This window comes from Lacerta agilis, chromosome 2 (genome assembly GCF_009819535.1).
Source record: "Lacerta agilis isolate rLacAgi1 chromosome 2, rLacAgi1.pri, whole genome shotgun sequence".
NCBI classification, from domain to species: Eukaryota; Metazoa; Chordata; class Lepidosauria; order Squamata; family Lacertidae; genus Lacerta; species Lacerta agilis.
Window position 1 is genome coordinate 16,386,533 of NC_046313.1, and position 24,101 is coordinate 16,410,633.

The 24,101-nt window shown below is 44.0% G+C and overlaps 1 protein-coding gene across 2 annotated transcripts in view; it reads left to right on the forward strand.

The window, feature by feature from the left end:
- STXBP4 (syntaxin binding protein 4) overlaps positions 1-24,101 on the forward strand; it is a 120,769-nt gene that overhangs the window by 50,014 nt on the left and 46,654 nt on the right. For both annotated transcript variants that reach the window (XM_033138725.1, XM_033138726.1), the window contains 3 exons: positions 3,757-3,873; positions 4,861-4,910; positions 7,393-7,526. In XM_033138725.1, coding sequence (XP_032994616.1) covers positions 3,757-3,873; positions 4,861-4,910; positions 7,393-7,526 — 301 coding nt within the window. The remainder of the gene's footprint in view (positions 1-3,756; positions 3,874-4,860; positions 4,911-7,392; positions 7,527-24,101) is intronic.

Here is a 24,101-nt window from a genome sequence, read left to right on the forward strand (position 1 = left end):
CCTCTCTATGTTACCTCCATAAAAATACAGTCGTACCTTGGAAGTGAAACGGAATCCATTCCGGAAGTCCGCTCGACTTCCAAAACGTTCAGAAACCAAAGCGCAGCTTCTGATTGGCTGCAAGAAGCTCCTGCAACCAATCAGAAGCCGCACCGGACATTTGGCTTCCAAAAATCGTTCGAAAACCAGAACACTCACTTCCGGGATTCGATCATTCGGGAGCCAACTTGTTTGGAAGCCAAGGCGTTTGAGATCCAAGGTACAACTGTATAGCTTTGAAACTTACACTCCTTTTAATTGAAGCAACCACCAGTTGCATTAAATTAATACCACTTTTTCTCCCTCCTTAAGGTAATGGGCACGTTCCACTTCTTGTTATAAGATCTAAAAGTCAAAGGGCAGAGAGAAATAACCGATGTTGAGAAAAGAAGCAGCAGATCATTGCCTGTTTTATAAACACACCACTAATTCAGCTTAGAATTTCCCTTTTGAAGAAAGGAAGCTTTCTAATCAAACAGACTTCATGGTGTTGAGAACAGCCATAGATCTGCCAAAGAAAACTACGGGTTGTATGTGCATTCATGTTTCCTGGTTTTCAGTGAAGAAGTGATTTGTATTGAACAATGGGGCTTTTTAAAGTGTCTCTTAGTCTACCTCTGTTTAAGTGATGCGCTTCTGCTGGATTTTTTTACTTTTTTTGCAGTGCAGGGGAGGACCATCCATAGGAGATACAGTAGTTGCCATGGTTGATAATGCATTCCATCTCGACACACATGCATTTATTATTTCAAATGCTTAAATTCTGACTTGCGTTCACTGTGGACCTCAAGGCAGAAGACTTAGGGTGTCTGAGTGGTCTTGACCAACATGGCTGCATTGCACGCCCTCAGAACATGCTAATCCATTGATCACACTTTTCTGTCTCTGCATCTTGATGACCAGAGTCGAAGGTTGCATCCTGTCTTCTCCAGTCCCTCAGTTTTGAAATTCACAGTTCCTCAAAATAAGCACCCTTTGCCTCATTGAAACAGAGTTTGAAAACCTTTCCAACTGACTTCAGGGATTGCATCGTGTTAGTACAGTCGTACCTTGGAAGTCGAACGGAATCCATTCCGGAAGTCCATTCGACTTCCCAAATGTTTGGAAACCGAAGCGCGGCTTCTGATTGGCTGCAGGAAGCTCCTGCAGCCAATCGGAAGTCCCGTCGGACGTTCAGCTTCCAAAAATAGTTCACAAACCGGAACAGTCACTTCCCGGTTTGTGGCTTTCGGGAGCCAAAACGCTCAAGAACTAAGCTGTTCGAAAACCAAGGTATGTCTGTAATTTCCATTTGTCCCATCATTAAGGGTGCCTTATTAACTTCCCCCCACAGAAATCTGTGGGAGCTGTCCACTTCTAAATCAATGCCAGTGGGTGGGAACAGCATCTAGGGACAGGTTATATCTCCACTCTCAGCTGAGGCCCTGTCTTTAGAAGTGAGTGAATGACATGGAACATTACGAGGAAAAGCAAACTCTGTCCATTACAGTGGCAAGGCAGTTCATTTGTTTGTAATTCTGAGGAGCCCTATTTGAATGAACAACAACAACAACTTTATTATATGCTGCCCATCTGACTGGGTTGCCCAGCCACTCTAGGCAGCTCCCAAGAAAATATTTAAAACATAATAAAAAATCAACCATTGAAAACTTCCCTGAATAAGACCTCCTTCAGATGTCTTCTAAAAGTTGTGCAGTTCTTTATCTCCTTGGTATCTGATGGGAGGGTGTTCCACAGGGTGGGCGCCACTACTGAGAAGGCCCCCCGCCTGGTTCCCTGTAATCTTACTTCTCGCAGTGAGGGAACTGCCAGAAGGCCCTCGGAGCTGGACCTCAGTGTCCGGGCTGAACGATGTGAGTGGAGACGCTCCTTCAGGTATACTGAATTGTGCTCAGAAACACACTAGGAGCCAATGTAGGTCTTTCAGGACCGGTCTTATGTGGTCTCGGTTGCCACCCCCAGTCACCAGTCTAGCTGCCGCATTCTGGATTAGTTGTAGTTTCCAGGTCACCTTCAAAAGTAGCCTCACGTAGAGCGCATTGCAGCAGTCCAAGCGGGAGATAACTAGAGCATGCACCACTCTGGCGAGACAGTAGGGTCTCAGCCAGCATACCAGATGGAGCTGAAGGGTGGGGAGAGAAGGAAAGGGCTCCTAGATGCTGTGTTCACACAAACTTGCGCTGCCATTTGTACCCAAGGATGGCCTTATTTTCTCCCCTGTCTTGCTGTATAGTGTATGCACCTCTGGCACACTGGGTGCACAAGGCAAGATGGAGGCGATCAATATTAATTTGGAAATACAGTACTCACTCCACATCTGCAAAGAGTCTCTGTGGCTAAAATAGCGCAGGTTTGGGGAGAATGAGTCACCTTTAATCACCCCTGCATTGTGCTGACTTTCTCTGAGGTCACAATAATTTCCCTGTGTGTGGCTTCATTGATAAAAGATTTGACATAATGCGTGGAATAAAGGTAAAATTTATTTGTAAATATATATATATATTTCTGCTTCCATTCAGAGGAACAGAAAATTGCACCTCCATCATTACATCCATCAAACCATGATTTCTTACATCCCTTTGTCGTGTTCCCTGTGGCTTTTTTTTAAAAAAAAAAGAGAGGAAGAAGTGGAAATTATATAAACTGGAAATGCAGCTGCTGTATTGTCTTGTAATACATACCGTAATTTCAGGGAGAAACGGCACACATTACTGCTGCATACCACCAAAAGTAGTATCGTGATATCCATTTCTTCACCTCCTTAATGTGCCATTATCTGTCTTACCCTTTTCCCCACCAGCTGCAGCCAAATGTGTGGAAATTTATAATGTAATAACATCGCAATATGGACTACATCAGGGTGACTAACTGGTTTATAGGTTGTTGCACTCCAACTCCCATAATCCCTGACTGTTGACCACGCTGTCTGGGGTTGATGGGAGTTGTAGTTCTGCGATGTCTGCTAGGCTGTGTTTCCCATTCACTCCCAACCCCCCAACCCCCGCGGAGGATAAACAATGTTTCAAAATATTATTTTTAAATAAACGTGTATTTGGTTTAATGGGAAGGGAAATACACTTTTCCCTATGTTCTCTTACCGTGTTAGAGACTCTTTGCATGGTCCATTTTTCCAAATCATAAATCCCTGCGTATTTTACATAAACTAAACCATTCGGTATCCCATTATTACACCCATCAAAACTTGTTTACACTGTTGAATTTATCTAAATGCTGCCAGCGTTTTCAAGTGTACACAATTCCCCCTACCCATATAGTCAATAAACGTTTCCCAATCTTCTTTTAACGTATGTTCTTCTTGTTCTCTTATTCTATATGTTAGGTCCGCAACCCAAACCATTCAGCATTCCATTATTACATTGTGATTTACTCTTTTGATGTTCTCTTCCAGTGGCCGAAAAGACTGCAAGCCCATTTGTCCCCTCACAAACCTAAAAACGCATGCACCCTTTGTACAGTACCCATGATTTGGACCAGATCTTGATACCAGGAGCTCCCCCATCTACTCATTCTTCTAGAATAGACTTTGCCAAACTGGTCCCCTCCAGAAGTTTTGAACTGTAACATGCTTCAAACTATGCTAGCTGGGAATTATAGTCCAAAACATCTCTTGGGCACCAACTTAGTGTAACGTTTTCCTCAGCACCTCACTTCCTGTGCGTCTGGTTTGGTGGCCTACCTGAATTTCTTGTTCCTCAGGACAGCATCCAAGATTTAAGGAAGAGGATTACAGTGCTCGATTGCCAGCTGAGAAAATCCGAAACTGCCAAGAAGATGTTTGAGGTGGCAACTGAAAAGCTGCTTCAGTTTGTTGAGGTAAAGGCCCTTTTTGGCAACTTCCTTCTCCCGAAAGGAGCGAGGCGTGCTGATCTATATTCATTTTTTGTTGGGTGTGTGGGGTTTTGTTTATACACCTCAGAGCTGACAGTTGGAGCCAAACACAATAAAAGTCAAGAACGAGTTCATCAGCTGCGGTTTGTGAAGTCCAGATTTAAAACAAACTGCTGCGGCAAGGCCTCTTTAGAAGTAGTAAATCTGTAGCCAGAAATTTTGTGGTGAGCAAAGGAGGGCGTTATTGAAGGACAGCCAGATCGTAAACATAGGTAGTGTGGTGTGTTTAAAAGTTACTTAATTACATTAAAGGTTTCAAAGCAAAATCTACTGGTAGATCTCTGGGTCGATTTCAGTGGCTCCATCTCCCAGCTATTTAACAAAAGGAACCAAATGACTTTTTCCCCACCAGAATTTGACTGTTGAAACAAATAAATACAATGAGTGGACTCTTGTGTGAGATGACGCTCAGTCCAGCTCTGATACTGAAAGCCAGTTGGAGGATGTGCTCCAAGGAGCAAAATTATTTAATTATATGCCTTTTGCACTTGACTGACATGAATCCGTTGGGTTTCTAGCAATAAAGAAAAGAAAAGTAGATCCAGCAAGCCAGAAATCTGCCCGCCACTGTGTTAGATTCAAGCCACAAGTATTATGTGATGTGGGCAGAGATGATAGAAGCTGAATGCTGCCTAGCTTGTGCTGATGCAGCAACAACCCTTCCAGGCCCTTGTAGGATCAGGCTACCGATCTTCATGAAGGCAACTCAAAAATCCAGCAACCATTAGGATGAACGGCAACTTTGCTACCAATTCGAGTCAGATGTGAATTTCAGCCAATAGGGTAAAGGTGATCTTAAGTGCAAGGTACACAAGTCTCAACGTTTCACGTTTAGCAACCTGTTAAGCAGAGAAAAATGATGATGCTATAGCAAACTTTCTGAAACCGTATTTCTTGACTATCTGCCAACAGGCTGTGCCGGAAGTGCTGTTGGATACCTCTACTTCATTGACCAATTTAAGGTAAGAAAACCTAAGATTGGTATGTGCCACTGCAGCTTATTTGGTGAAATTATCCTAAGTACGTAATAAATATTTATAAATAAATACAAATACATACTGAACCACTTTCTGAATCTTTCAATTACTGTTTCTGCTAGTCACCTCTTGTGGCGCTTTCAGTTTGCAGGACTTTTGTCATCCTTATTGTGTTAATACCAAGAATGTCCTGTGTGGTAGGACCATTAGTCATGCATTATTATTTTTTTAAACCCAGAGTAAAATGAGGCTGGGAAAGAGTGACTTGCCCACAGCCACACAACTGAGTCTATACTAGAGGGGGCACTTGACCCCGGTTCTCAGTTTTGAGTCCAACTAACACCTGTTCCTTTTCAGGAATGTTGGAATTACAAATAAAGCTGCCAGTTTGGGGTTTAAAAAACCCATTAAAGGCCACTCGCCACGTATTAATAGAAACCTAAGAGCTGTAGGAATGCTTTGGAGGAAATCTAGTGCATTTCTTTGTTCCATTCTAGGCGGTGCTCCAGCCAGTGGACAAATGGGGTGGGGAGCTGCTAGGCATAGATGACAGGAACCCCGAGACAATAGCCCCAGTTTTGCAGCCAGTAAGTCAACCCTAGCAGAATTCAGACCATAGCAAAGGAAGGTGAGGCAAAGCAGAAGTCTAGGCCTGAAAGAGCAGCAGGGCAGGTAGCACCCTGGAGAGCTCCCAATACTGCTTTGGCTAGTTGCTTGATGCTTGAATGTGTCTTCTTCTGTTTGTCCCTGTGTCAGCCAAACTGACACGGGGACAAACAGAAGAAGACACCTTCACCCCGGTATGGTTCCCCTTCATCACACACACAGCCCAACAAGACAATGACAAAAATCTACCGACAGCATACAAATCAATATGGCTAGCCTGATCAAAAACACCCACCCCCCGCACTCACACAGGAAACCAAAGATCACCACAGCCAACCACAAATGAACAATCACACCCTACGCCAGCCCCAACCTCTCTCACCGCCAAAGGAGCACAGGCGAACAACAGAGAACCTACACAAATAACGCTGACACCAAACCCTACAAATATTAAGTAAGATAGAAACATCGTCACCCCACCCCACCCGTCTCCCCATCCCACCCACCTCTTTCCCCCTTTTCTTCCTAATGTCTTAACAACCAAAACTGACTTGTAAAAATGTTACATGGGGGGGGGGGAATACGAGAGAGACATTGCACACACCTCTTTAATAAAAAATATTAAATAAAAAAAAACCCAGCCCGAGGCTTAAGCAGGAGTGCAGCTTCCTCTTACTAGCTAGGCCCACTCTTGTTGAGTGGAACCTCTACTCTTAAAGGAGCCCAGCCAGTTTTAGGAGTTGTGATATGGTGGCAGTCAGGTTTTTGCTATGAGCTCTGAGCTGGAGTCCGAAGGAAGGCAATATGACCTCTTCAGGCTGGAGGGGTGCTGGCATCATGGGTTCTTCCCATGTTGAGACTTCAAGGAAATGAGGGATGTTCAAAGATGGTTGTGAGGGCCAGTCTTCCTTCCTTCCTTCCTTCCTTCTCACAACTTCCCAACTAACGTGTCTTTGTAGAGTCAGATTGCAGGATGCCCCCTCCTCCCCTACTTTCTCATGCTTTAAATTGATTCAGGACATAAGCAAAAGAATGGGCGCCAAATGCCCTGGTTCCTGCCGAATGGCCATAGAAACTAATTACAACTCCAAATGCCCGTTGGAAGGAAAGAATCAATGTCTCTCTGCTTTTTTATTGTTATTGTTATTGTTAATGTTACTGTTGTTATTGTTACTGTTACTGTTACTGTTATTGTATTCCGATGATCTGCCTGGCTTCCATCACATTCTGTGTGGCTTCCATCACATAAAGAAACATAATGAAATGTCAGACATTTAAAACTTCCTGATACAGGGGTGCCTTCAGATGTCTTGTAAAAGTTGTGTAGTTCTTTATCTCCTTGACACCTGAAGGGAGGGCGTTCCACAGGGCAGGTGCCACTACTGAGAAGGCCCTCTGCCTGGTTCCCTGTAACTTCACTTCTCGCAGTGAGGGAACCGCCAGAAGGCCCTCGGAGCTGGACCTCAGTGTCCGGGCTGAACAACGGGGGTGGAGACGCTCCTTCAGGTATACTGGGCCAACACTTTGAATTGTGCTCAGAATTGTACGTACTTCCATATAATAGCTGCCATTCACTGACACATGGGAAATAGTAAAGCACTGTGCTTGGTGACAGTGATGCAGTGATGTAAAGCCTGCCCTTCAGCACTCATACTGGGTGGTTTGGCCTCACACACACACACACTCCATTAGCACTTTCCTAGTTAAAAATAAAAAGCTATGTTGGAGGCTCAGAACAGTGCGTTCTTCTAACTCAGTCTCGTGACTACCATTGCAGCATAGTTATAGCTGAAAATGAGCATGCATTGAATGCCGCTGCATTGCAACTAAAACATGGCCATTTTGTGTGTGTCTCCTTCAGTGACAGCAAAGCCACATTCTCCTCTAAAACACTCATTGCACGCCTGGGACGGAATGGACGCAGTCTGCCAGCATCTCTTGCAGCAGAAGCTAAGGAACTTACTAAATCTGTCCGTGCCATTCTAGAAGCAGACTGTGAGTCTTAAATATCCCCACCACCACCACCCATCTCTCTCTCTCTAAAGAAAAATGTTTGCTTGCCTAATTGTGGGTTCTGCCATGCATCCAGTGTGCGGTTTGTCAAAAGGAAAAGAAAATAGCAATCTGTGAGATGTTCAAAGGGTGAAAATAAATATAGCAATTCAGGTAATTCCAGTATTTATGCTTCGGAATTAAGAATTCGGTTATTGAAATAGAAAACCGCTGATATGGAATGCAAACACCCCTGTTCCGTAATTGTGCCTATTCTAGGGAGCAGTATTGTTCAACACGTGCAAAGCAAGTGAAAGGCAAAAAGGTTGAGAAGAGCAATTTGTGATGCAAATGTTGAGATTATATAGTACATATCCCAAGTGCTTTCTGAACTGGTCAGATGATGGTGGCTTCATAATTAGCAGTGACTAAAGCTACAGGGAACACCTCTGCCCCTGTCCTTGTCCTTAGAACTTGAAGTGTGGATGGTATGGTTATAAGGCCATTGTCAAACTTCCTGAGCAGTCGTCTTCTGTTTGCTGGAAGAAGAGGTGTGATCAGGGGCAGAGGATGGGGGTGGGCTGAGTGGGAGGAAGCAGGCAGACTCCGGAGGCCCCGTGATGAGCCCCGGGCTCGCCCTGGCCCGATGGGCGGCTCACCCCACCCCTGGGCATGCCGCCCCAGGCGCCCAAGCAGCTTCCTCCGTCGCTGGGTGTGATCTTGAGTGAACGTAAACAGCAAATTGAGGCAAAGGAAAAAATGTTTCTGAGATACGCAGTGCCGTCTGAAATTGGTCACCTGGAGTGAGCCAGAATTGACCCCAGGTAACCAGGTATCCTTTTCTTTGCAGCTCACCTCCAGCATGCCTGGTCTTTTAATACCAAAAGATTTCCTTTATATATGCCCAGTCCAATAGCAAACAAATTTTGGTGCCTATTTGTGAATGACTGAGGGGGTACATTGACTTGTGCATATGAAGCCTGCTGTTTTATTTTTAAACCAGTGGGCTGCTGTGGCTTCCTGAGTCTTTTCTTCCATGCATAAATCGCCAAGAGTCAGAGCTTGGTTATCTGCCATAGTTTATTTTGGTGGGTTCCTTTCCCCATTCTGACACACCTTGAAGGGACAGTCAGTGTTGGGTTTTCACAATGAAAACAACAAAGAGCCTGATGGCTGTGTGATATTTACAATGCAGTCAAACCAACAATGCATGCTTGCTAGATAGGCACATGATAGGAGCTGAAGCTCACAGAGTTTTCCTGTCAGTTTTGCTAGAGAGGACTCCGAGAGCCACTCCCACTGTCTGTAGCCATTCATCATCTCACCTGGCTGAGCACTTCCTCTTTGCTCTTTCACCTTATTCCAGCAATGTAGAATGATGCAGAACTCCGTTTCAAACTAGACTGAAGTATGCCTTTGTAACTGGATTGCCATTTTAAGCTTGCCTGAACAAAGCTGCCGTTATCTGTTACTCATCAGCGAGCATTCTGAGTGGGTAAATGTTACTTTTAGCTTTTTGTTGTTGTTCAGTCATTCAGTCGTGTCCGACTCTTCGTGACCCCATGGACCAGAGCGCGCCAGGCACACCTATCCTTCACTGCCTCCCGCAGTTTGGCCAAACTCATGCTAGTTGCTTCGAGAACACTGTCCAACCATCTCATCCTCTGTCGTCCCCTTCTCCTTGTGCTCTTGTGATCTTTCCAACATCAGCGTCTTTTCCAGGGAGTCTTCTCTTCTCATGAGGTACTTTTACAAGGTTGTTTTTGTGAATATATATTTTAAGGGGGAAATACCAGGAGAATCCAGTCTGCCTTAAAGCATCCTGGATTACTTAAACTCAAAGGCTAAATCTAGCCTATCTAAGCTTCCCTTTAAAGCTGCAAAGGGGTGTCACTCTGCTGGACTCACAAACATGAGGGAGGAAAGATAATATCTAATAAATACATCCTCTCCTAGCAACTATACACATCCCTACAATGGCGCCTTAGGCTGCCAGATTCACTGTGCCATAAGCTTTCACAGTGCCCATTTTGCCAGAATCTTCTGTCTACCCTCTCTTGTATGGACTAAGACATTTGAAAAGTTGATGGTTGTATATAAAGTCACTATAGCCACTTTTTCCCCCCTCCCAGGAAACAGAATGCAGTATCTTCCCTTGGGTGTGGGAGGCAGCTTATTTGCAGGCTTCTCATTGCTAGGTGCGTGAGCTTCGGTTTAAGCTACGTTGCCATAGCTTCTGTAGCTTTGTTTAACAAGCTAGAGCAAATTAAGAGGTATGGGAGAGAATGGGAATGTCTAACGGATAAGTAGTACTCTTACCACAAGAGGCAGTAAGAGTAGCAGGAGCTACGGCAGGATTTTGAAAGCAGTTATCGTTGCTCATGATTCTGTGATGTTCAGACACTGTCGTTCCAAAACAGGGGTGGGCAACCTTTCATGAGCCCCACAACGCCATCAGGGTTGGGCTTGGATTGATGGGGTCAGATGGAGGAGGAAAAGGAAGAAATGAGGGCAGGGGGCTGGAAGGTAGGAACCTGGGTTAGAGGAAAGGTCGTCTACCCGCTCCACCCTGACTTCCCTGATTTGGAGAGGGAAGCAGAGATGCCAACTCTCACCTCCAGTCCTTCTGCAGATCAGATAACGGCTCAGGACCGCAATACCTCAAGACCGCCTTTTTCCATATGAACCTACCCAGACCCTGAGATCATTTTCTGAGGCCCTCCTTCATGTGCCTCCTCGAGAAGTCCAGAGGGTGGCAACACGAGAACGGGCCTTCTCTGCAGTGGCTCCCCATTTGTGGAATGCTCTCCCCAGGGAAGTTCGCCTGGCGCCTTCATTATACACCTGGTTCCTTTTTAACCAGGCCTTTGGTTGACCTGATTGACATCCTATACCCTTTTAAAATGTGGCTCTTTTGGGGGGGGGGGGTATTATTGGGTTATTGTTTTGGTTTTGATCTTGATTTTATATATTGTGATCTTTTCTGTGAACCGCCCTGAGACCTCCAGGTGTAGGGCAGTATATAAATTCAATCGATCGATCACCTCAGTGAGAACTGGGGGAGGGTCTTGATCAGTTGAGGGGGGGAGACTGAACATCTGGCAGCAGTGACAGAACTAGAGGGCATGGTCATGTCGCCTAGAACCAGGCATCTCATTTGCAGATGGGGACAGACCCCACCCCGATGCAGCTCACACTTGTAAGTCCAACATTCCCACAATGGGAGAGAGTCTCACAAGTGAGTCACTCGATGCCATTGTTAAAAGTTTGGCAGGAGGCGTGGAGAAACTTGTTGGGACATTTTGATCACTTCCACCCAGTTCTGAACTACATGCCCGGCTCCTGAATTTCTGAATTGTGACTCCTGAGCACTGTGTCTGTTGCCGAGCCTGTGCCATTACTTTCCCTAACAAAAGTCTCTTTCTTATGTGACAGGCAAGAGCCTCTGTCTGTGTGTTTTGGATGGGAACCAGGACACAACCTGGTTGTGGCCTGTCCAGATATTTTTGGACTTCAGCTCCCAACACCGGCTGTGCTGATGGGAGCTGGGTATCTAACAACATCTCAATCTCCACAGGTTTCCAACCCCTGTTCTAAAGAGGGAGAAAAAAAAGTGAAACATGGCAAATTAATATTTCTCTGAAAAACAAAGCAACGCCACACACAATTTTAATGAAGTTTACACTTAACAATAAACATTTTACTTAGCAGGTGCCTAAAAATAAAATATCCTTTGCTGTCCCCAACTCTTCTGCTAGCTGATGCTATCTTTGCACTAGCAGTTAGGAAGGCACCAAGCATATATTGCAGTGGCTTAAAAATAATATTTTTTAAAGCCTTCTTCAGAAAAAAAACAAGCCTTCCACTCTCCCGAAATCTTGAGTTTTTCAACCAAAACATTGAAACTGGGGAACGCTGGCAAATGTTGGTTGAAGGTATTTCGATGGAATGAAATCCATTATTGTTACCTTTAATGTCTCTTTAACATGTTTTCCCCTAGAATTTAGTTGTTACGGATGTTGTTCTGAGAAGTGTGGCCCATTCTTCGTTCTAGCTATTCACGATTTGCTCAGCATTTGAGGCAGCTGTGGTGGCAGCATTTCTGGAGAGAGAAGTGTATAATTTGCCTTTTCAATTAGCTCCTCCCCCCCCCCAACCAATCCTTGCTATAGTCATAATAGTAATTATCCGTTCGCTTTAAGTTGGGAGAGAATAGTTAATTGCACTCATATTCTAGAGTCAACTGAGAGAAATAATAGTTGACCTCGATTATGCAAGCAGGATGAGTTTCCCAACTCGCTGAAGGACATATGCAATAGCAAAAGCTTTACAGGACACTGTTAATTCTGCCAATAAAGGTAAATTCTGTATTATACAATGCCTTTAAAAACTCAGTTAAAGCAAGATGCAAGCCAACTGGTACTTCCATAAGAAAAAATAACTGAATATTTCTTAATACAGTGGTACCTTGGTTCTTAAACGCCTTGGTACTCAAACAACTTGGAACCCAAACACTGCAAACCTGGAAGTAAGTGTTCCGATTTGCGAACCTTTTTCGGAAGCCAAACGTGCTTCTTTTTGAGTGTTACGCTTCCGATTTGAGTGCCACACTTCTGTTTTGATGTTACACTGAGGTCTGTCTGTTCTTGCTAATTATTTTGTGTTTTTGTTTTTGCGGCTCTTTTTTGTTGTTTTTGTGACTGTGTGGAACACAGTTCAGCTACTGATTGATTGATTGTGTGTACATTATTTATTGCTTTCATTTTATGGATCAATGGTCTCGCTAGATAGTAAAATTCATGTTATATTGCTGTTTTGGGGGTTGTTTTTAAAAGTCTGGAATGGATTAATCCATTTTGCATTACTTTCTATGGGAAAGCGCGCCTTGGTTTTGGGACGCTTTGGTTTTGGAACAGACTTCCGGAACGGATTAAGTTTGAGAACCAAGGTACCACTGTATAGTATAGTAGTCACTTTAGGCCAGATTCTTATGTCCCTTTTCAACATGGCAAAGTCGTGATTGCTAGGTTACTTAGTCCTGGTGTGATGTCCCAAGATCTAGACACCAGTTTTCATGGTTCTACCACCACAGATAATTTTTTAATGAGTCCAGAAGCTCCCAGAAAGAGCCCAAGTCTGTTGAATCTGATTTGAAGAATACCCCGATTCTCTCTATAGTGGTTCACTTCACTTTGGGATTAATCCGAACCAAATATGCACCACCACAGTAAAATGCACTCAGGTTAAATCTAGAATGTGTAGCTGTGGTGGTGGAAGAGGAGACACACGCTACAAAGTTCTGAGTCCTTGCAGATTTAGCTGTGCATGTAGATTCAATGCACTGCAAAGCCTCAATAGCTAATATGATGGATCATAAGGGAAAACACAGTCCCTCAAGACTGCGTAAAGCTTCAGTTATCAGAGATTCTGGAAGAATATGATGTTTACGCAATATTCAGTGCACCTTTTGTTTTCGTTGTGACCTTGCTGAAATTTTCAACGTCACTAGCAGCTGGGTGGAAGAAAGCTGCGAGTGCTTTTACAATACAACAGCAAGGCCAGGGAATTTGCTTTGAAACATCCGCTGGCAAAATTGTTGAAAGGCTGATTTCTTAAACCCCCTTTGAGAACTCAAGAATAGGAAGTGAATGGCATGGCTGCTAACTTTCAATGCCAGTGTGGCTAACAGGGGAAATACTATACTATTCAAACTACAAGAAAGAAGATTCCACCTAAACATTAGGAAGAACTTCCTGACAGTGAGAGCTGTTCGGCAGTGGAATTTGCTACCAAGGAGTGTGGTGGAGTCTCCTTCTTTGGAGGTCTTTAAGCAGAGGCTTGACAGCCATCTGTCAGGAATGCTTTGATGGTGTTTCCTGCTTGGCAGGGGGTTGGACTGGATGGCCCTTGTGGTCTCTTCCAACTCTAGGATTCTATGATTCTATACCTTCTTCCCTGGATAAAATGCAACCCTCACTCATTATGATCCATACTCAAAATATTACATCGTGAAATTAAGACAGCCATGATTAGACAGGTGTGTTTTCATATGAGACTGATGGGAAGATACCAATATTGGCCCCCTGCACTCATAAGTAGCATCCCTGCATATAAAAAGTAGAGGATATTTGTCAAGCCTACTCCGAAATCCTGATCCCTGAAAGGTGATTCTGCACTGAAACCATTTCATAAGGCTTTGAGGTGAGCTCTCGGTACTCTTCCATGGCTCCAAATCTGCAGATCTATCCTAAGGCACCAAGCGCTCTGATATATTTGTGGATTTGGCTCTCCCCTCTGTATAGCTTTCTCCCACTGTAAGTTGTGACACCCCCCCCCAAAGGGAAAACTAAAGGTGTGTTCACACAATCACAGTTTTCATGCAAGTTGTTTCCTTGCAGTCACTTCACAGTGGTCATATGCCCCATAATTTTTTTTAATCTGGAACTCATTGATAAAACCAGGCTCCCTGTGAATTTTCATTGTGGGGTGGCAGCAGAAAGACACCTTAAATTGGAAAATAACAATGTATAAATGCACCCCAGACCATTTCTCATTAGGGTGGCTTTCTGAGCAGCTTGCTAAACACATTCTGTGTTCAGAACTGATTGTCAGGCACTGACTTGATTCGTTTCCTAGACAGGAAACAAAATATAATGTGAGTTATAATACCTTTCAGTAATAGCACTTCCTGGACGTATTCCTGTAATTTTCCTATCCTTCAGAATTACTATAATCTAATCTTCAGTTTAGGTTCAGTGTAGATTATCATGCGATACTAAAACAAGTATGTGAACTTTGAAGGTGCTGAATGCACCAGGTAGCTCATTTGGTTAGAGCATGGTGCTGATATTGCCAAGGTTGCAGGTTCGATCCCCTTACAGGACAGCTGCATATTCCTGCATTGCGGGGGGTTAGACTAGATGATCCTGAGGGTTCCTTCCAACTCTGTGATTCTATGTGACTGCCTCCTTGAGGGGTAGGGCAGTCCCTGCTGTCCTAAAGGAGGCAGTGGTCAAACCTCTGTTAAAGAAGGCAAATGCATGGGTCCTTTATTGTGAAAAAAATAACTGCCCTGTCTCTGTTTTGGGGCAGGACGGTGGAGCAAGTGGTGGCTGGACAACTCCAGGCAGTGTTAGGTGATACGCACACTTTCCCATAGTCAATTGGATGGGAAGAACACTGCCCTACCAGATTCCCTATACCTCTCAGTGGCTTTCAGTATTTTTATTTATTGAATTTATAAACCGCCCTACACCCGGAGGTCTCAGGGTGGTTCACAGAAAAGATCACAATATATAAAAGCAAAATAAAAGCAATAACCCAATAGCACCCTCCCCAAAAAAGAGAGAAGCATTTTTAAAGGGTATAGAATGTTGATCAGGTCAACCAAAGGCCTGGTTAAAAGGGAACGTTTTTGCCTGGTGCCTAAAGGTGTATAATGAAGGTGCCAGGCGAACCGCCCTGGGGAGAGCATTCCACAGACGGGGAGCCACTGCAGAGAAGGCCCCGTTCTCATGTTTCCAACCTCCGGACCTCTCAGGGAGGAGGCACAGGAAGGAGGGCCTCAGAAGATGATCTCAGGGTCTAGGTAGCTTCGTATGGAAAGAGGCAGTCCTTAAGGTATTGCGGTCCTGAGCCATTTCATGCTTTATAGGTCAAAACCAGCACTTAGAATTGGGCCCGGAAACTAATTGGTAGCCAGTGCAGTCGGATCAGGATTAGTATAATATGCTCAAACCACCTTCCTCCGATGAGCAACCTGGCCGCCCAATTCTGCACTGGCATCAATGGTGGCATCTTCTGGATCGGCTATCTGTGTCGGCTTTAGGAGACATGGTGCTATGGTTTCTCTAGTTCAGACGGGGGAATGTTTCAAAAGGTGGTGCTAGGAGGCTTCTGTTCCATCTTATTGCCAGGGTGGAAGAATCTGGTGTGCATCCACTCAGCTATGTTGGATCTCGTGATGTCCAATCTGTGAACATGACCTTTCTTGTCCCTTCAGGGTTCTGATGCGCGTCTCATCCACTCAAGCTATATGGCAAAGTCCGTACTGATCCTATGGTAGTCTGTACGTTAGACCTGTGCTGGGTGAGATATTATGGAGTTAACACAAGTGGCATAGCTAATAATAGAAACCTGATCTCCTTTCTGTGCATTGCTTTCTGCATTCATGCAAGAAACTCACAGGTAGATGTGTCCTTATGTGCTGCTCGTTACAAAAAGGTGAAAGGTAAAGGACCCCTGGACGGTTAAGTCCAGTCAAAGGTGACTATGGGGTTGTGGCACTCATCTCGCTTTCAAGCCGAGGGAGCCATTGTTAGACCACAGCGCCACCTTCTCACCTAAAAGCAGAGTTATCGGGCTGAAGTGCGGGTGGCGCTGTGGTCTAAACCACTGAGCCTCTTGGGCTCACCGATCATAAGGTTGGCGGTTCGAATCCCTGCAACAGGGTGAGCTCCCGTTACTCTGTCCCAGCTCCTGCCAACCTCACAGTTTGAAAGCACACCAGCGCAAGTAGATAAATAGGTACCACTGTGACAGAAAGGTAAACAGTATTTCTATGCACTCTAGCTTCCGTCACGGTGTCCCATTGCCCCAGAAGCGGTTTAGTCATGCTGGCCACATGACCCGGAAAGCTGTCTGTGGACAAACGCTGGCTCCCTTGGCCTGAAAGAGAGATGAGCGCCACAACCCCATGGTCGCCTTTGACTGGATTTAACTGTCCAGGGGTCCTTTACCTTACCTGCAGGTTACAGCATTGGGCCCTCGGGAGATGGTCTGCAATTTATAACATGATTTCAAGGCAAGAAGTTGACTTTCGGGGGTTGTGTCAATGTAAATCCAAGTTGGATTGGTACGTTTTCTCGGAGATAAAAAGAGAAGCAGCTCCTCAAGATAGAATTCTGAGTGATTAATTGGAGCAGAGATACATTATGACAGGCTGATTTGATTTGATATCACAGCTTCTGATTGCACACACACACACACACATGCAACATGTTGCATCACTGGAAAGCAATAGAGAATTCTATCAGCAACGCACACTTTTCCATAGTCAATAGCTCTTGACTATTTAGCAACAAAGATTCTGTTTGAGATGAGGGCGATGGAGGGAATGCAGATGGAAATGTTCTGCCGCCTTAAATTACTTCCAGCAGGCTGCGCGAGAAGTCATGCAAAAGAAACCTTTAGTCTTAAATGCAGCTGAAGACTAACATCTGGTTGTGTCGACTGTAATAGGTAGGAATTGGTTAGAAAGCTCTCGGGCCAGAGGGTGGGTCCATTTTCTGAACCTGGAAGTTAAAAATAGCTGCGCAGAGAAGGATTTAAAAGATTGAGCATCATCCCTCTGGGTTCATTCTGACTTGGGAAACATTCCAAATATATGTAGAAGCTCAGCTGAGCCTGAATCTGAGATTAAAGAATTAAAGCATGCCAAGCTTTTTGCGGAGTGATGGGGGAAATCACCGTGAAGCAGAGTTCATAGTGAAACATCTCAGCCTCTAACAGTGCATGTCTATACACATCAATGTGGAAGTTAGCCTCTGGTGAGCTCAATGGGGTATACTTATAAATAAATAAATTTTATTATTTATATGCGGCCGATCGGATAGGCTTGCCCCAGCCACTCTGGGCAGCGGCTTCCAGCAAAATATAAAAACACAATAAAACATCAAACATGAAAAACTTCCCCATGCAGGGCTGCTTTCAGGTGTCTTCTAAAAATCACATCATTGTTTATTTCCTTGACCTGTGATGGGAGGGCGTTCCACAGGGCGGGCACCACTACCGAGAAGGCCCTCTTCCTGGTTCCCTGTAACTTCGCTTCTCGCAGTGAGGAAACCAACAGGAGGCCCTCAGAGCTGGACCTCAGATATAAATCCTATTTATATCCCACCTTTTCCCCCAGGGCGGGATTCAAGGTGGCTTTCACAAATTAAAACACAACAGATAATATACTAAAAAGCTAAAAACATATGAAAGGTAAGTGTCAAACAGTAATTAAACTCTACAGAACTAAAAAAAATATATAAAAAACCAAATCTATTAAAATGCAGATAATAAAAACAGAAAAGCACTATTAAAAAACCTTCTCTGTTTTTTTAAAACAGTCATTTCCCAGAGACCTGTCAAAATAAGAGCCTTCACTTAACAATACCTAATATGTATATATATTTTAGGATCCATAAGCGTGTGTAGGATTGCCTGGACAAATTAATCCAGTGTAGAAAAGTATACAGCAGGGGTGGCCAACTTCCAAGAGACTGCGATCTACTCACAGAGTTAAAAACTGGCAGTGATCTACCCCCTTTTTGTTGAGCTTTTTTTTTAGGAAGGAAAACCCTGTTTTGGGGGGTTCACGTAAAAGTTGTTGAGCTTCTTTAGGGAAGAGGAAAGCGACATTGAGCTTTTTTAAGGAAGGAAAGCTCTATTTTTGGTGGTTCAGGTCATTTTAGGGGTGCAGGGCAAAGATATTGAGCTGTTTTTAGGGGAGCCAAAGTTTTTTAGCTTCTTTGGGGGGAGCCACTGATCTACCGGTGATCTACCACAGACGTCCAGTGATCTACCGGTAGATCACGATCTACCTGTTGGACATGCCTGGTATACAGGATACTAAGCCCTATATCCTTTGAAAGGACAGGCCAGGAGCAAGGCGCTACCACAGAGAATCCCCAAGTGTTTTTGGGCAGGTTGTTTCATTAGATTCACTCTCAGTTCAGTAGTTGCTGTTCCACCTTTCCAAGTGAGAGATCAACTCAGGGTGAGACATCCCCACTACCTGCTAGTGAATCTGATTATTCATCAGCAGAATATTCTAACACCTTTTGTTATTGTTGGTCACAACTATCCCAAATACCGACATGGGAAATAGTATTTGCCCTGATTTAAAATTATGCTTATAAAATTGTACCTGTTTTAAGTTACATGGCTCAAGAGCATATACGTGACTGCCCTGGAATGGCAAATTGATGGGGGAGCTTTTTGCATTTTTGAGAGAAGCTGTTTTTCATCGCAACCGTAGACAGGTCTGTTAGTCCAGATTGTATTTCCCTAAGGGATGTATAGACCAATTTTTCCAAAGTCAATCCATATTTCTTTATTACATAGCCAAACATCAAAAGGACTACAGTGTGTCTCAGAAACATTTTCTCAAAGGCAAAATTATACACAGAAATAAATATAGGGAGAATGAATCTGCATAGATTAGAATGATGTTGTTGTTTTTCTTGTGGGTGGGTCAAATGATGCTGGGGGTGCATTGTCAACAATTGCCCCAGTGCATATGGCTCTGTTTTAAGTTTGCTGTGTACAACAGGATGTCTTCTTCTTCTCTGGCAATCGCTCATAGCCAAGTAAGATTGTCTTCCATGAATACGGTCTTAACAGTGAGTCCGTAAGTGACTGTGGAGGCCAGTTCTGGATCCACACATCCTTCCACAGTGGGGACATAGGTTTCCGGGTGGGAGTTGATCACAGTGAGGGTTTGCCAAGTGTGCCTTCCTCTTATCACGTTTCTCCCTTTCGTCCTGGGTTCAAGTATCTCCAAAGCCCATGACACCTTTGGTAAAGGCTGTTCTCCAATTGGAGCGCTCGCAGTCCAGTGTTTACCAGTTGTCTGTGTTTATACTACTTTTTTTTTTTAGATTTGCTTTGAGAGAGTCTTTAAACCTCTTCCATGGACCACTGGCATTACGCTTTCCATTTTTAAGTTCGGAATAGAGTAGTTGCTTTGGAAGGCGATAATCAGGCATCCACACAACATGACCAGTCCAACAAAGTTGGATGTTGAAGAATCCTTGCTTTGACACTGGTGATTTTTCACTGTGTCTGAAAGCTACTCCGCTACGCTTAGGGTGGGCAGATGCAAAAGGAGGACAGAGCTTGTGTGCCTTTAATAGGGCTTACCCACTTGTTCCATGCCTAGAAAGCAAGGGTCCCAGCAGTTTTGCCTTTGACTTGCCGCTTCCAACCGCTCTTTAGTGCTAAATCAGAACAAACGTGCCTTGGCTCAGATTGTGAACCTCATAAAGCTCCTCAGTAGTGTGTGTGTGTGTGTGTGTTTAAGAAAACACTCTAATCTTAATAGATTTACCGTACTTTTCTGTCTATAAGATGCCCCCATGTATAAGACGCCCCTTATTTTGGGGGACTCAAATTTAAGAAAAGAGGGGGGAGAAATGGCTCGGAGTGGTGGATCTTTTTTGGGGGGATGTCCAGAATTGTTTACCTTTTTTGAGGGGGGGGTTGCCCAGAGTTGTACAGATTGCCCAGAGTTTTTTTGGGAGGGAGGATTGCCAAAAATCGCTCACTTGCAGCACCCACGCTGACAAGCGCAGGCAGACGACTATAGAACGCCCACTTGCCACAGCGACAGGCTATCGCCACCAGACCCTTCCCCAGCAGAAAACCACTAACCTGCCTGAGAACTGCTGTCCGCTGACAATTGCACGCTTCCCAGAACAGCAGGTGCCAATCGTGGCAGCGGCAGCCAATCCACAGCAGTCCTTACTGCAGAAACCAATCACCAACCCAATGAGAGCAGCAGCAGCCAATCCAAAGCAGCCCGTCTAGCAGGCAACAATCAGCCATCAAATTGTCGCTGACTGGCTGCAGCCAGTCACCCAGCCACACACACCCCATTCACTATCTGTGTATAACACAAGGCACGTTTTTGAACATTATTTTAGAGTAAAAAAATCTTGTCGTATACACAGAAAAGTACAGTAAATGTCACTGCCCTTGAGGTTTTATTCTTTTTGAGGGGGAATAATAATCATAATTTATTTATACCCTGCCCATCTGGCTGAGTTTCCCCAGCCACCCTGGGCAGCTCCCAATTGAGTGTTAAAAACAATACAGCATTAAATATTTAAAAACGTCCCTAGACAGGGCTGCCTTCAGATGTCTTTTAAAAATAGGATAGCTGCTTATTTCCTTGACATCTGATGGGAGGGCGTTACACAGGGCGGGCGCCACTACCGAGAAGGCCCTCTGTCTGGTTCCCTGTTAACGTCACTTCTCGCAATGAGGGAACCGCCAGAAGGCCCTCGGCGCTGGATCTCAGTGTCTGGGCTGAACAATGGGGGTGGAGACGCTCCTTCAGGTATACTGGGCCGAGGCTGTTTAGGGCTTTAAAGGTCAGCACCAACACTTTGAATTGTACTGGGAGCCAATGTAGATCTCTCAGGACCAGTGTTATCTGGTCCTTGCGGCCACTCCCGGTCACCAGTCTAGCTGCCGCATTCTGGATTAATTGCAGTTTCCGGGTCACCTTCAAAGGTAGCCCCACGTGTTGGTATGGGTATGGGTAAAATGGCCTTTACTGTCACCCTATGAACTCAGTCCTTCCAATTATATTGTAAGAAGCCAGCCCCTGCAGAATGTGCAGTAGAGTGTTTTGTTTTGCTTTGCTTTGGGAGAAATGCGTTTCCTAAGAAACAGAAAAGCCCGAGAAGATCTGTGAGTTTGCCTGCGTCAGGATCTGTAGTCATCACAGCGTGCTGCTTGAAAGACACAATAAATTGTTCCTTAAATATTTACGGTCTGTGCGAAAGTTTAAAGAGCGAAGCGAACCGATGCTTTGCATACCCAGGCAGTATAATGCTCTTTAATCCGAAACACTTAATGCACACTGCAGTCTTTTCACCTGGCATTCTGCAATCTGGATTCCTTAGGCTGAGCCGCGGTTGATTTTTCTTCATTGGCGCAGCTCCCATCAGATTGCTCAAACCAGTTTACAGGCTACATAAAGCGGAATAGATACTGTACTCTCTTCAAGAAAGAAACGCAAGATGCCGTACTATCAGACTTCGCAAAAAAAGATACCCCTGTGTTGCAAACTGCAAGCAGAATATGAAAGAAGGCAACACGTGGACCAAATAATGTAGGTGCAAAATGTTTCTATATATTGTCAAATAATATTCAGCGAAATTGTTTTATATAATATCAACTAATATGCAGCGAAGACAGCATTCCGGATAAGTACACTGTTTCGGTATATCTTCTTCAGTTCATAACTATAGAGAATAACAAAACAGAATATATACATCTAATCAATCATACTACTACCTGACATGGGAAGCACAGAACCTAATATACACAAAATCAACCACAGGTGATATCTAATCAAATTATAGGGCAGAAAGACATTTAAAGAGACAGACCTCACAATTACTCTTCGCAATAAACAAATTAAATAAAGTAGTGGTTACATATGGCCATGACCACTAGTCCACGCAAGGAGCATGTATATTAAGGTATGCTTTTTATTTCTCTTAACAATATAATATTTTTCTGACTATGTTTTTATTTTCCTGAATATTATTTTGGACTCTAGTTGCTGCTGAGTATTATTTTTGTATATGATCCTTTATATGATTGATTAGATGTATATATTCTGTTTTGTTATTCTTTATAGTTATGAACTGAAGAAGATATACCGAAACAGTGTACTTATCCGGAATGCTGTCTTCGCTGCATATTAGTTGATATTATATAAAACAATTTCGCTGAATATTATTTGACAATATATAGAAACATTTTGCCCTACATTATTTGGTCCACGTGTTGCCTTTTTTCATATTGTACTATCAGACTTCGGCATAGAAAGAGGAACAAGATCTTTGCTATAGTGTCTGCTGTATAGACAGCTGTCCCTTTTTAAAGCCAGATGCTTAAGCCTAAGTGGTCTTTTAGCTGGTTCTTCCATGTGAATCAAAGGAGTTGCACCTCCTGTGGTAGCTGCAAAAGCGTCTCAGCAAAGATCCCCCCCCACAACGCTTGGAAGACTGTTCTTCCTGCTCAGCTCTTGCTTGCACTGGCTTGACCTCTCCTGCACAGACGAGAGATGCAAAGAGCCTTTCTCATGAGCGAGTGTGGCAGCAGATGATGGAGTTGCTTGTGTCCTCCACTGTTTTGTGGTCCTATATCTCTTTATGCTCCTTTAGATAAAGCAGCCATTTTTTTGCTACTTCACACACCCCATAGCAGGCGTTTTGCATTGCGCCATGTCCCCCACAGCAGCTGTTTTTTTGGCTGGAAGCCACGGCACTGTCTCGAAATTTGAAATGTGCCCTCTGTCCAAAAGGAAAAAAAAAAGATTGACAACCTCTGCTATAGAAAAATCTTTCCATGGTAGGCTAGGAGCCCCACCATCTCTTAAAACCCAGTTTTGCTTAGGTGTAAATGGGGGTGTATGCGCACATGCGCGCACACTCATTTTATTTCTCCTTTTCTGTATTTTGAATCCTAGCCACTCGTAAAAACCATGACTTCTTTCTTTCACTGCCTGCCTTCCAGGACATTTAGAGTTCTCTGTGAATGCTCAGAGTGCGAGAATTTGAAAGAGAATTGGACAGACACACCAGGCTACCTTCTTAACTGCCGGTGTTTCAAATCGCTATTGCTCTGTTACACTCTTGCAAGTGCTATTTTCATCTGCCTTCATGTATTGTAGACACTCCACGTGAACCAGATGTTGGTTTGAATTGAGTCGGTCTCCCGTTTGCTACACCGAATGTTTGCAGCAGTCATTACTTGCCGCTTGATAGGCCTTTGGAAAGGGGCCGTGGTCTTGCTTTTGAAACATCACTTTACCTTCTCTGTAACGTTCACCCCACCGCCCTCCCCACAAGCTACCTTTGGTTTAGTCGGCTGAGCGCTTTGGAAAGATAAGATGTTCAAGTTTGCAGTCCATCACTTGAGGATGCAGCCTGCTGTGTGTCATCTTCACAAAAGCAACATTGTGACATTTCTGTAGGCAAGACAAATGACACACACACACACACAAAAAAAATGAGAAACTAAGTTTACATATTGTGGTCTGTAACCATGCTTTCCAATTGCTTGAGGGTGATCAGATTGCAAAATATGTCTGTGATCTCTCTGCTCCTTTGTTAGCCATGTTCATATTGAATGGTGCTTGTGCAGGAATAACCCTTGAGCTAAAGGCTCCACATTTATCCATTGTCTCTCACACTTTTAATTCTCTGTTGAGACAAAGTTTCGCATCATGTGCAAAACTGGAACTAATGCATCTCTTGATGGTACCATTAAGTGTCCCTAACCATGTCCTCAAGCAGTGAGGGGTTTAGGAGCAGGGCTTAGTTTCTACAATGTGCTGTTTGTTTATAGCAGAGCTTTTTTTCTCTGAAGACTGTTCTTTCTCTTCATCTCCATCTCTCTCTCTCTCTCTCTCTCTCTGTGTGTGTGTGTGTGTGTGTGTGTGTGTTACAGGTAGGTAGCTGTGTTGGTCTGCCATAGTCAAAACAAAATAAAAAATAAAAAATTCCTTCCAGTAGCACCTTAGAGACCAACTAAGTTTGTTCTTGGTATGAGCTTTTGTGTGCATGCACACAAAAGCTCATACCAAGAACAAACTTAGTTGGTCTCTAAGGTGCTACTGGAAGGAATTTTTTATTTTGTTCTCTCTCTCTCTCTCTCTCTCTCTCTCTGTGTGTGTGTGTGGTTACAAGGCAGCTCCTCACTTACTGTCTTGCCAAGTGCAAAGTGGTTCTTTTAGAATGAGATTCAGAAGTAATAAAAAACACAAGTGAGTGAGAAGATTAAAGATTTTAT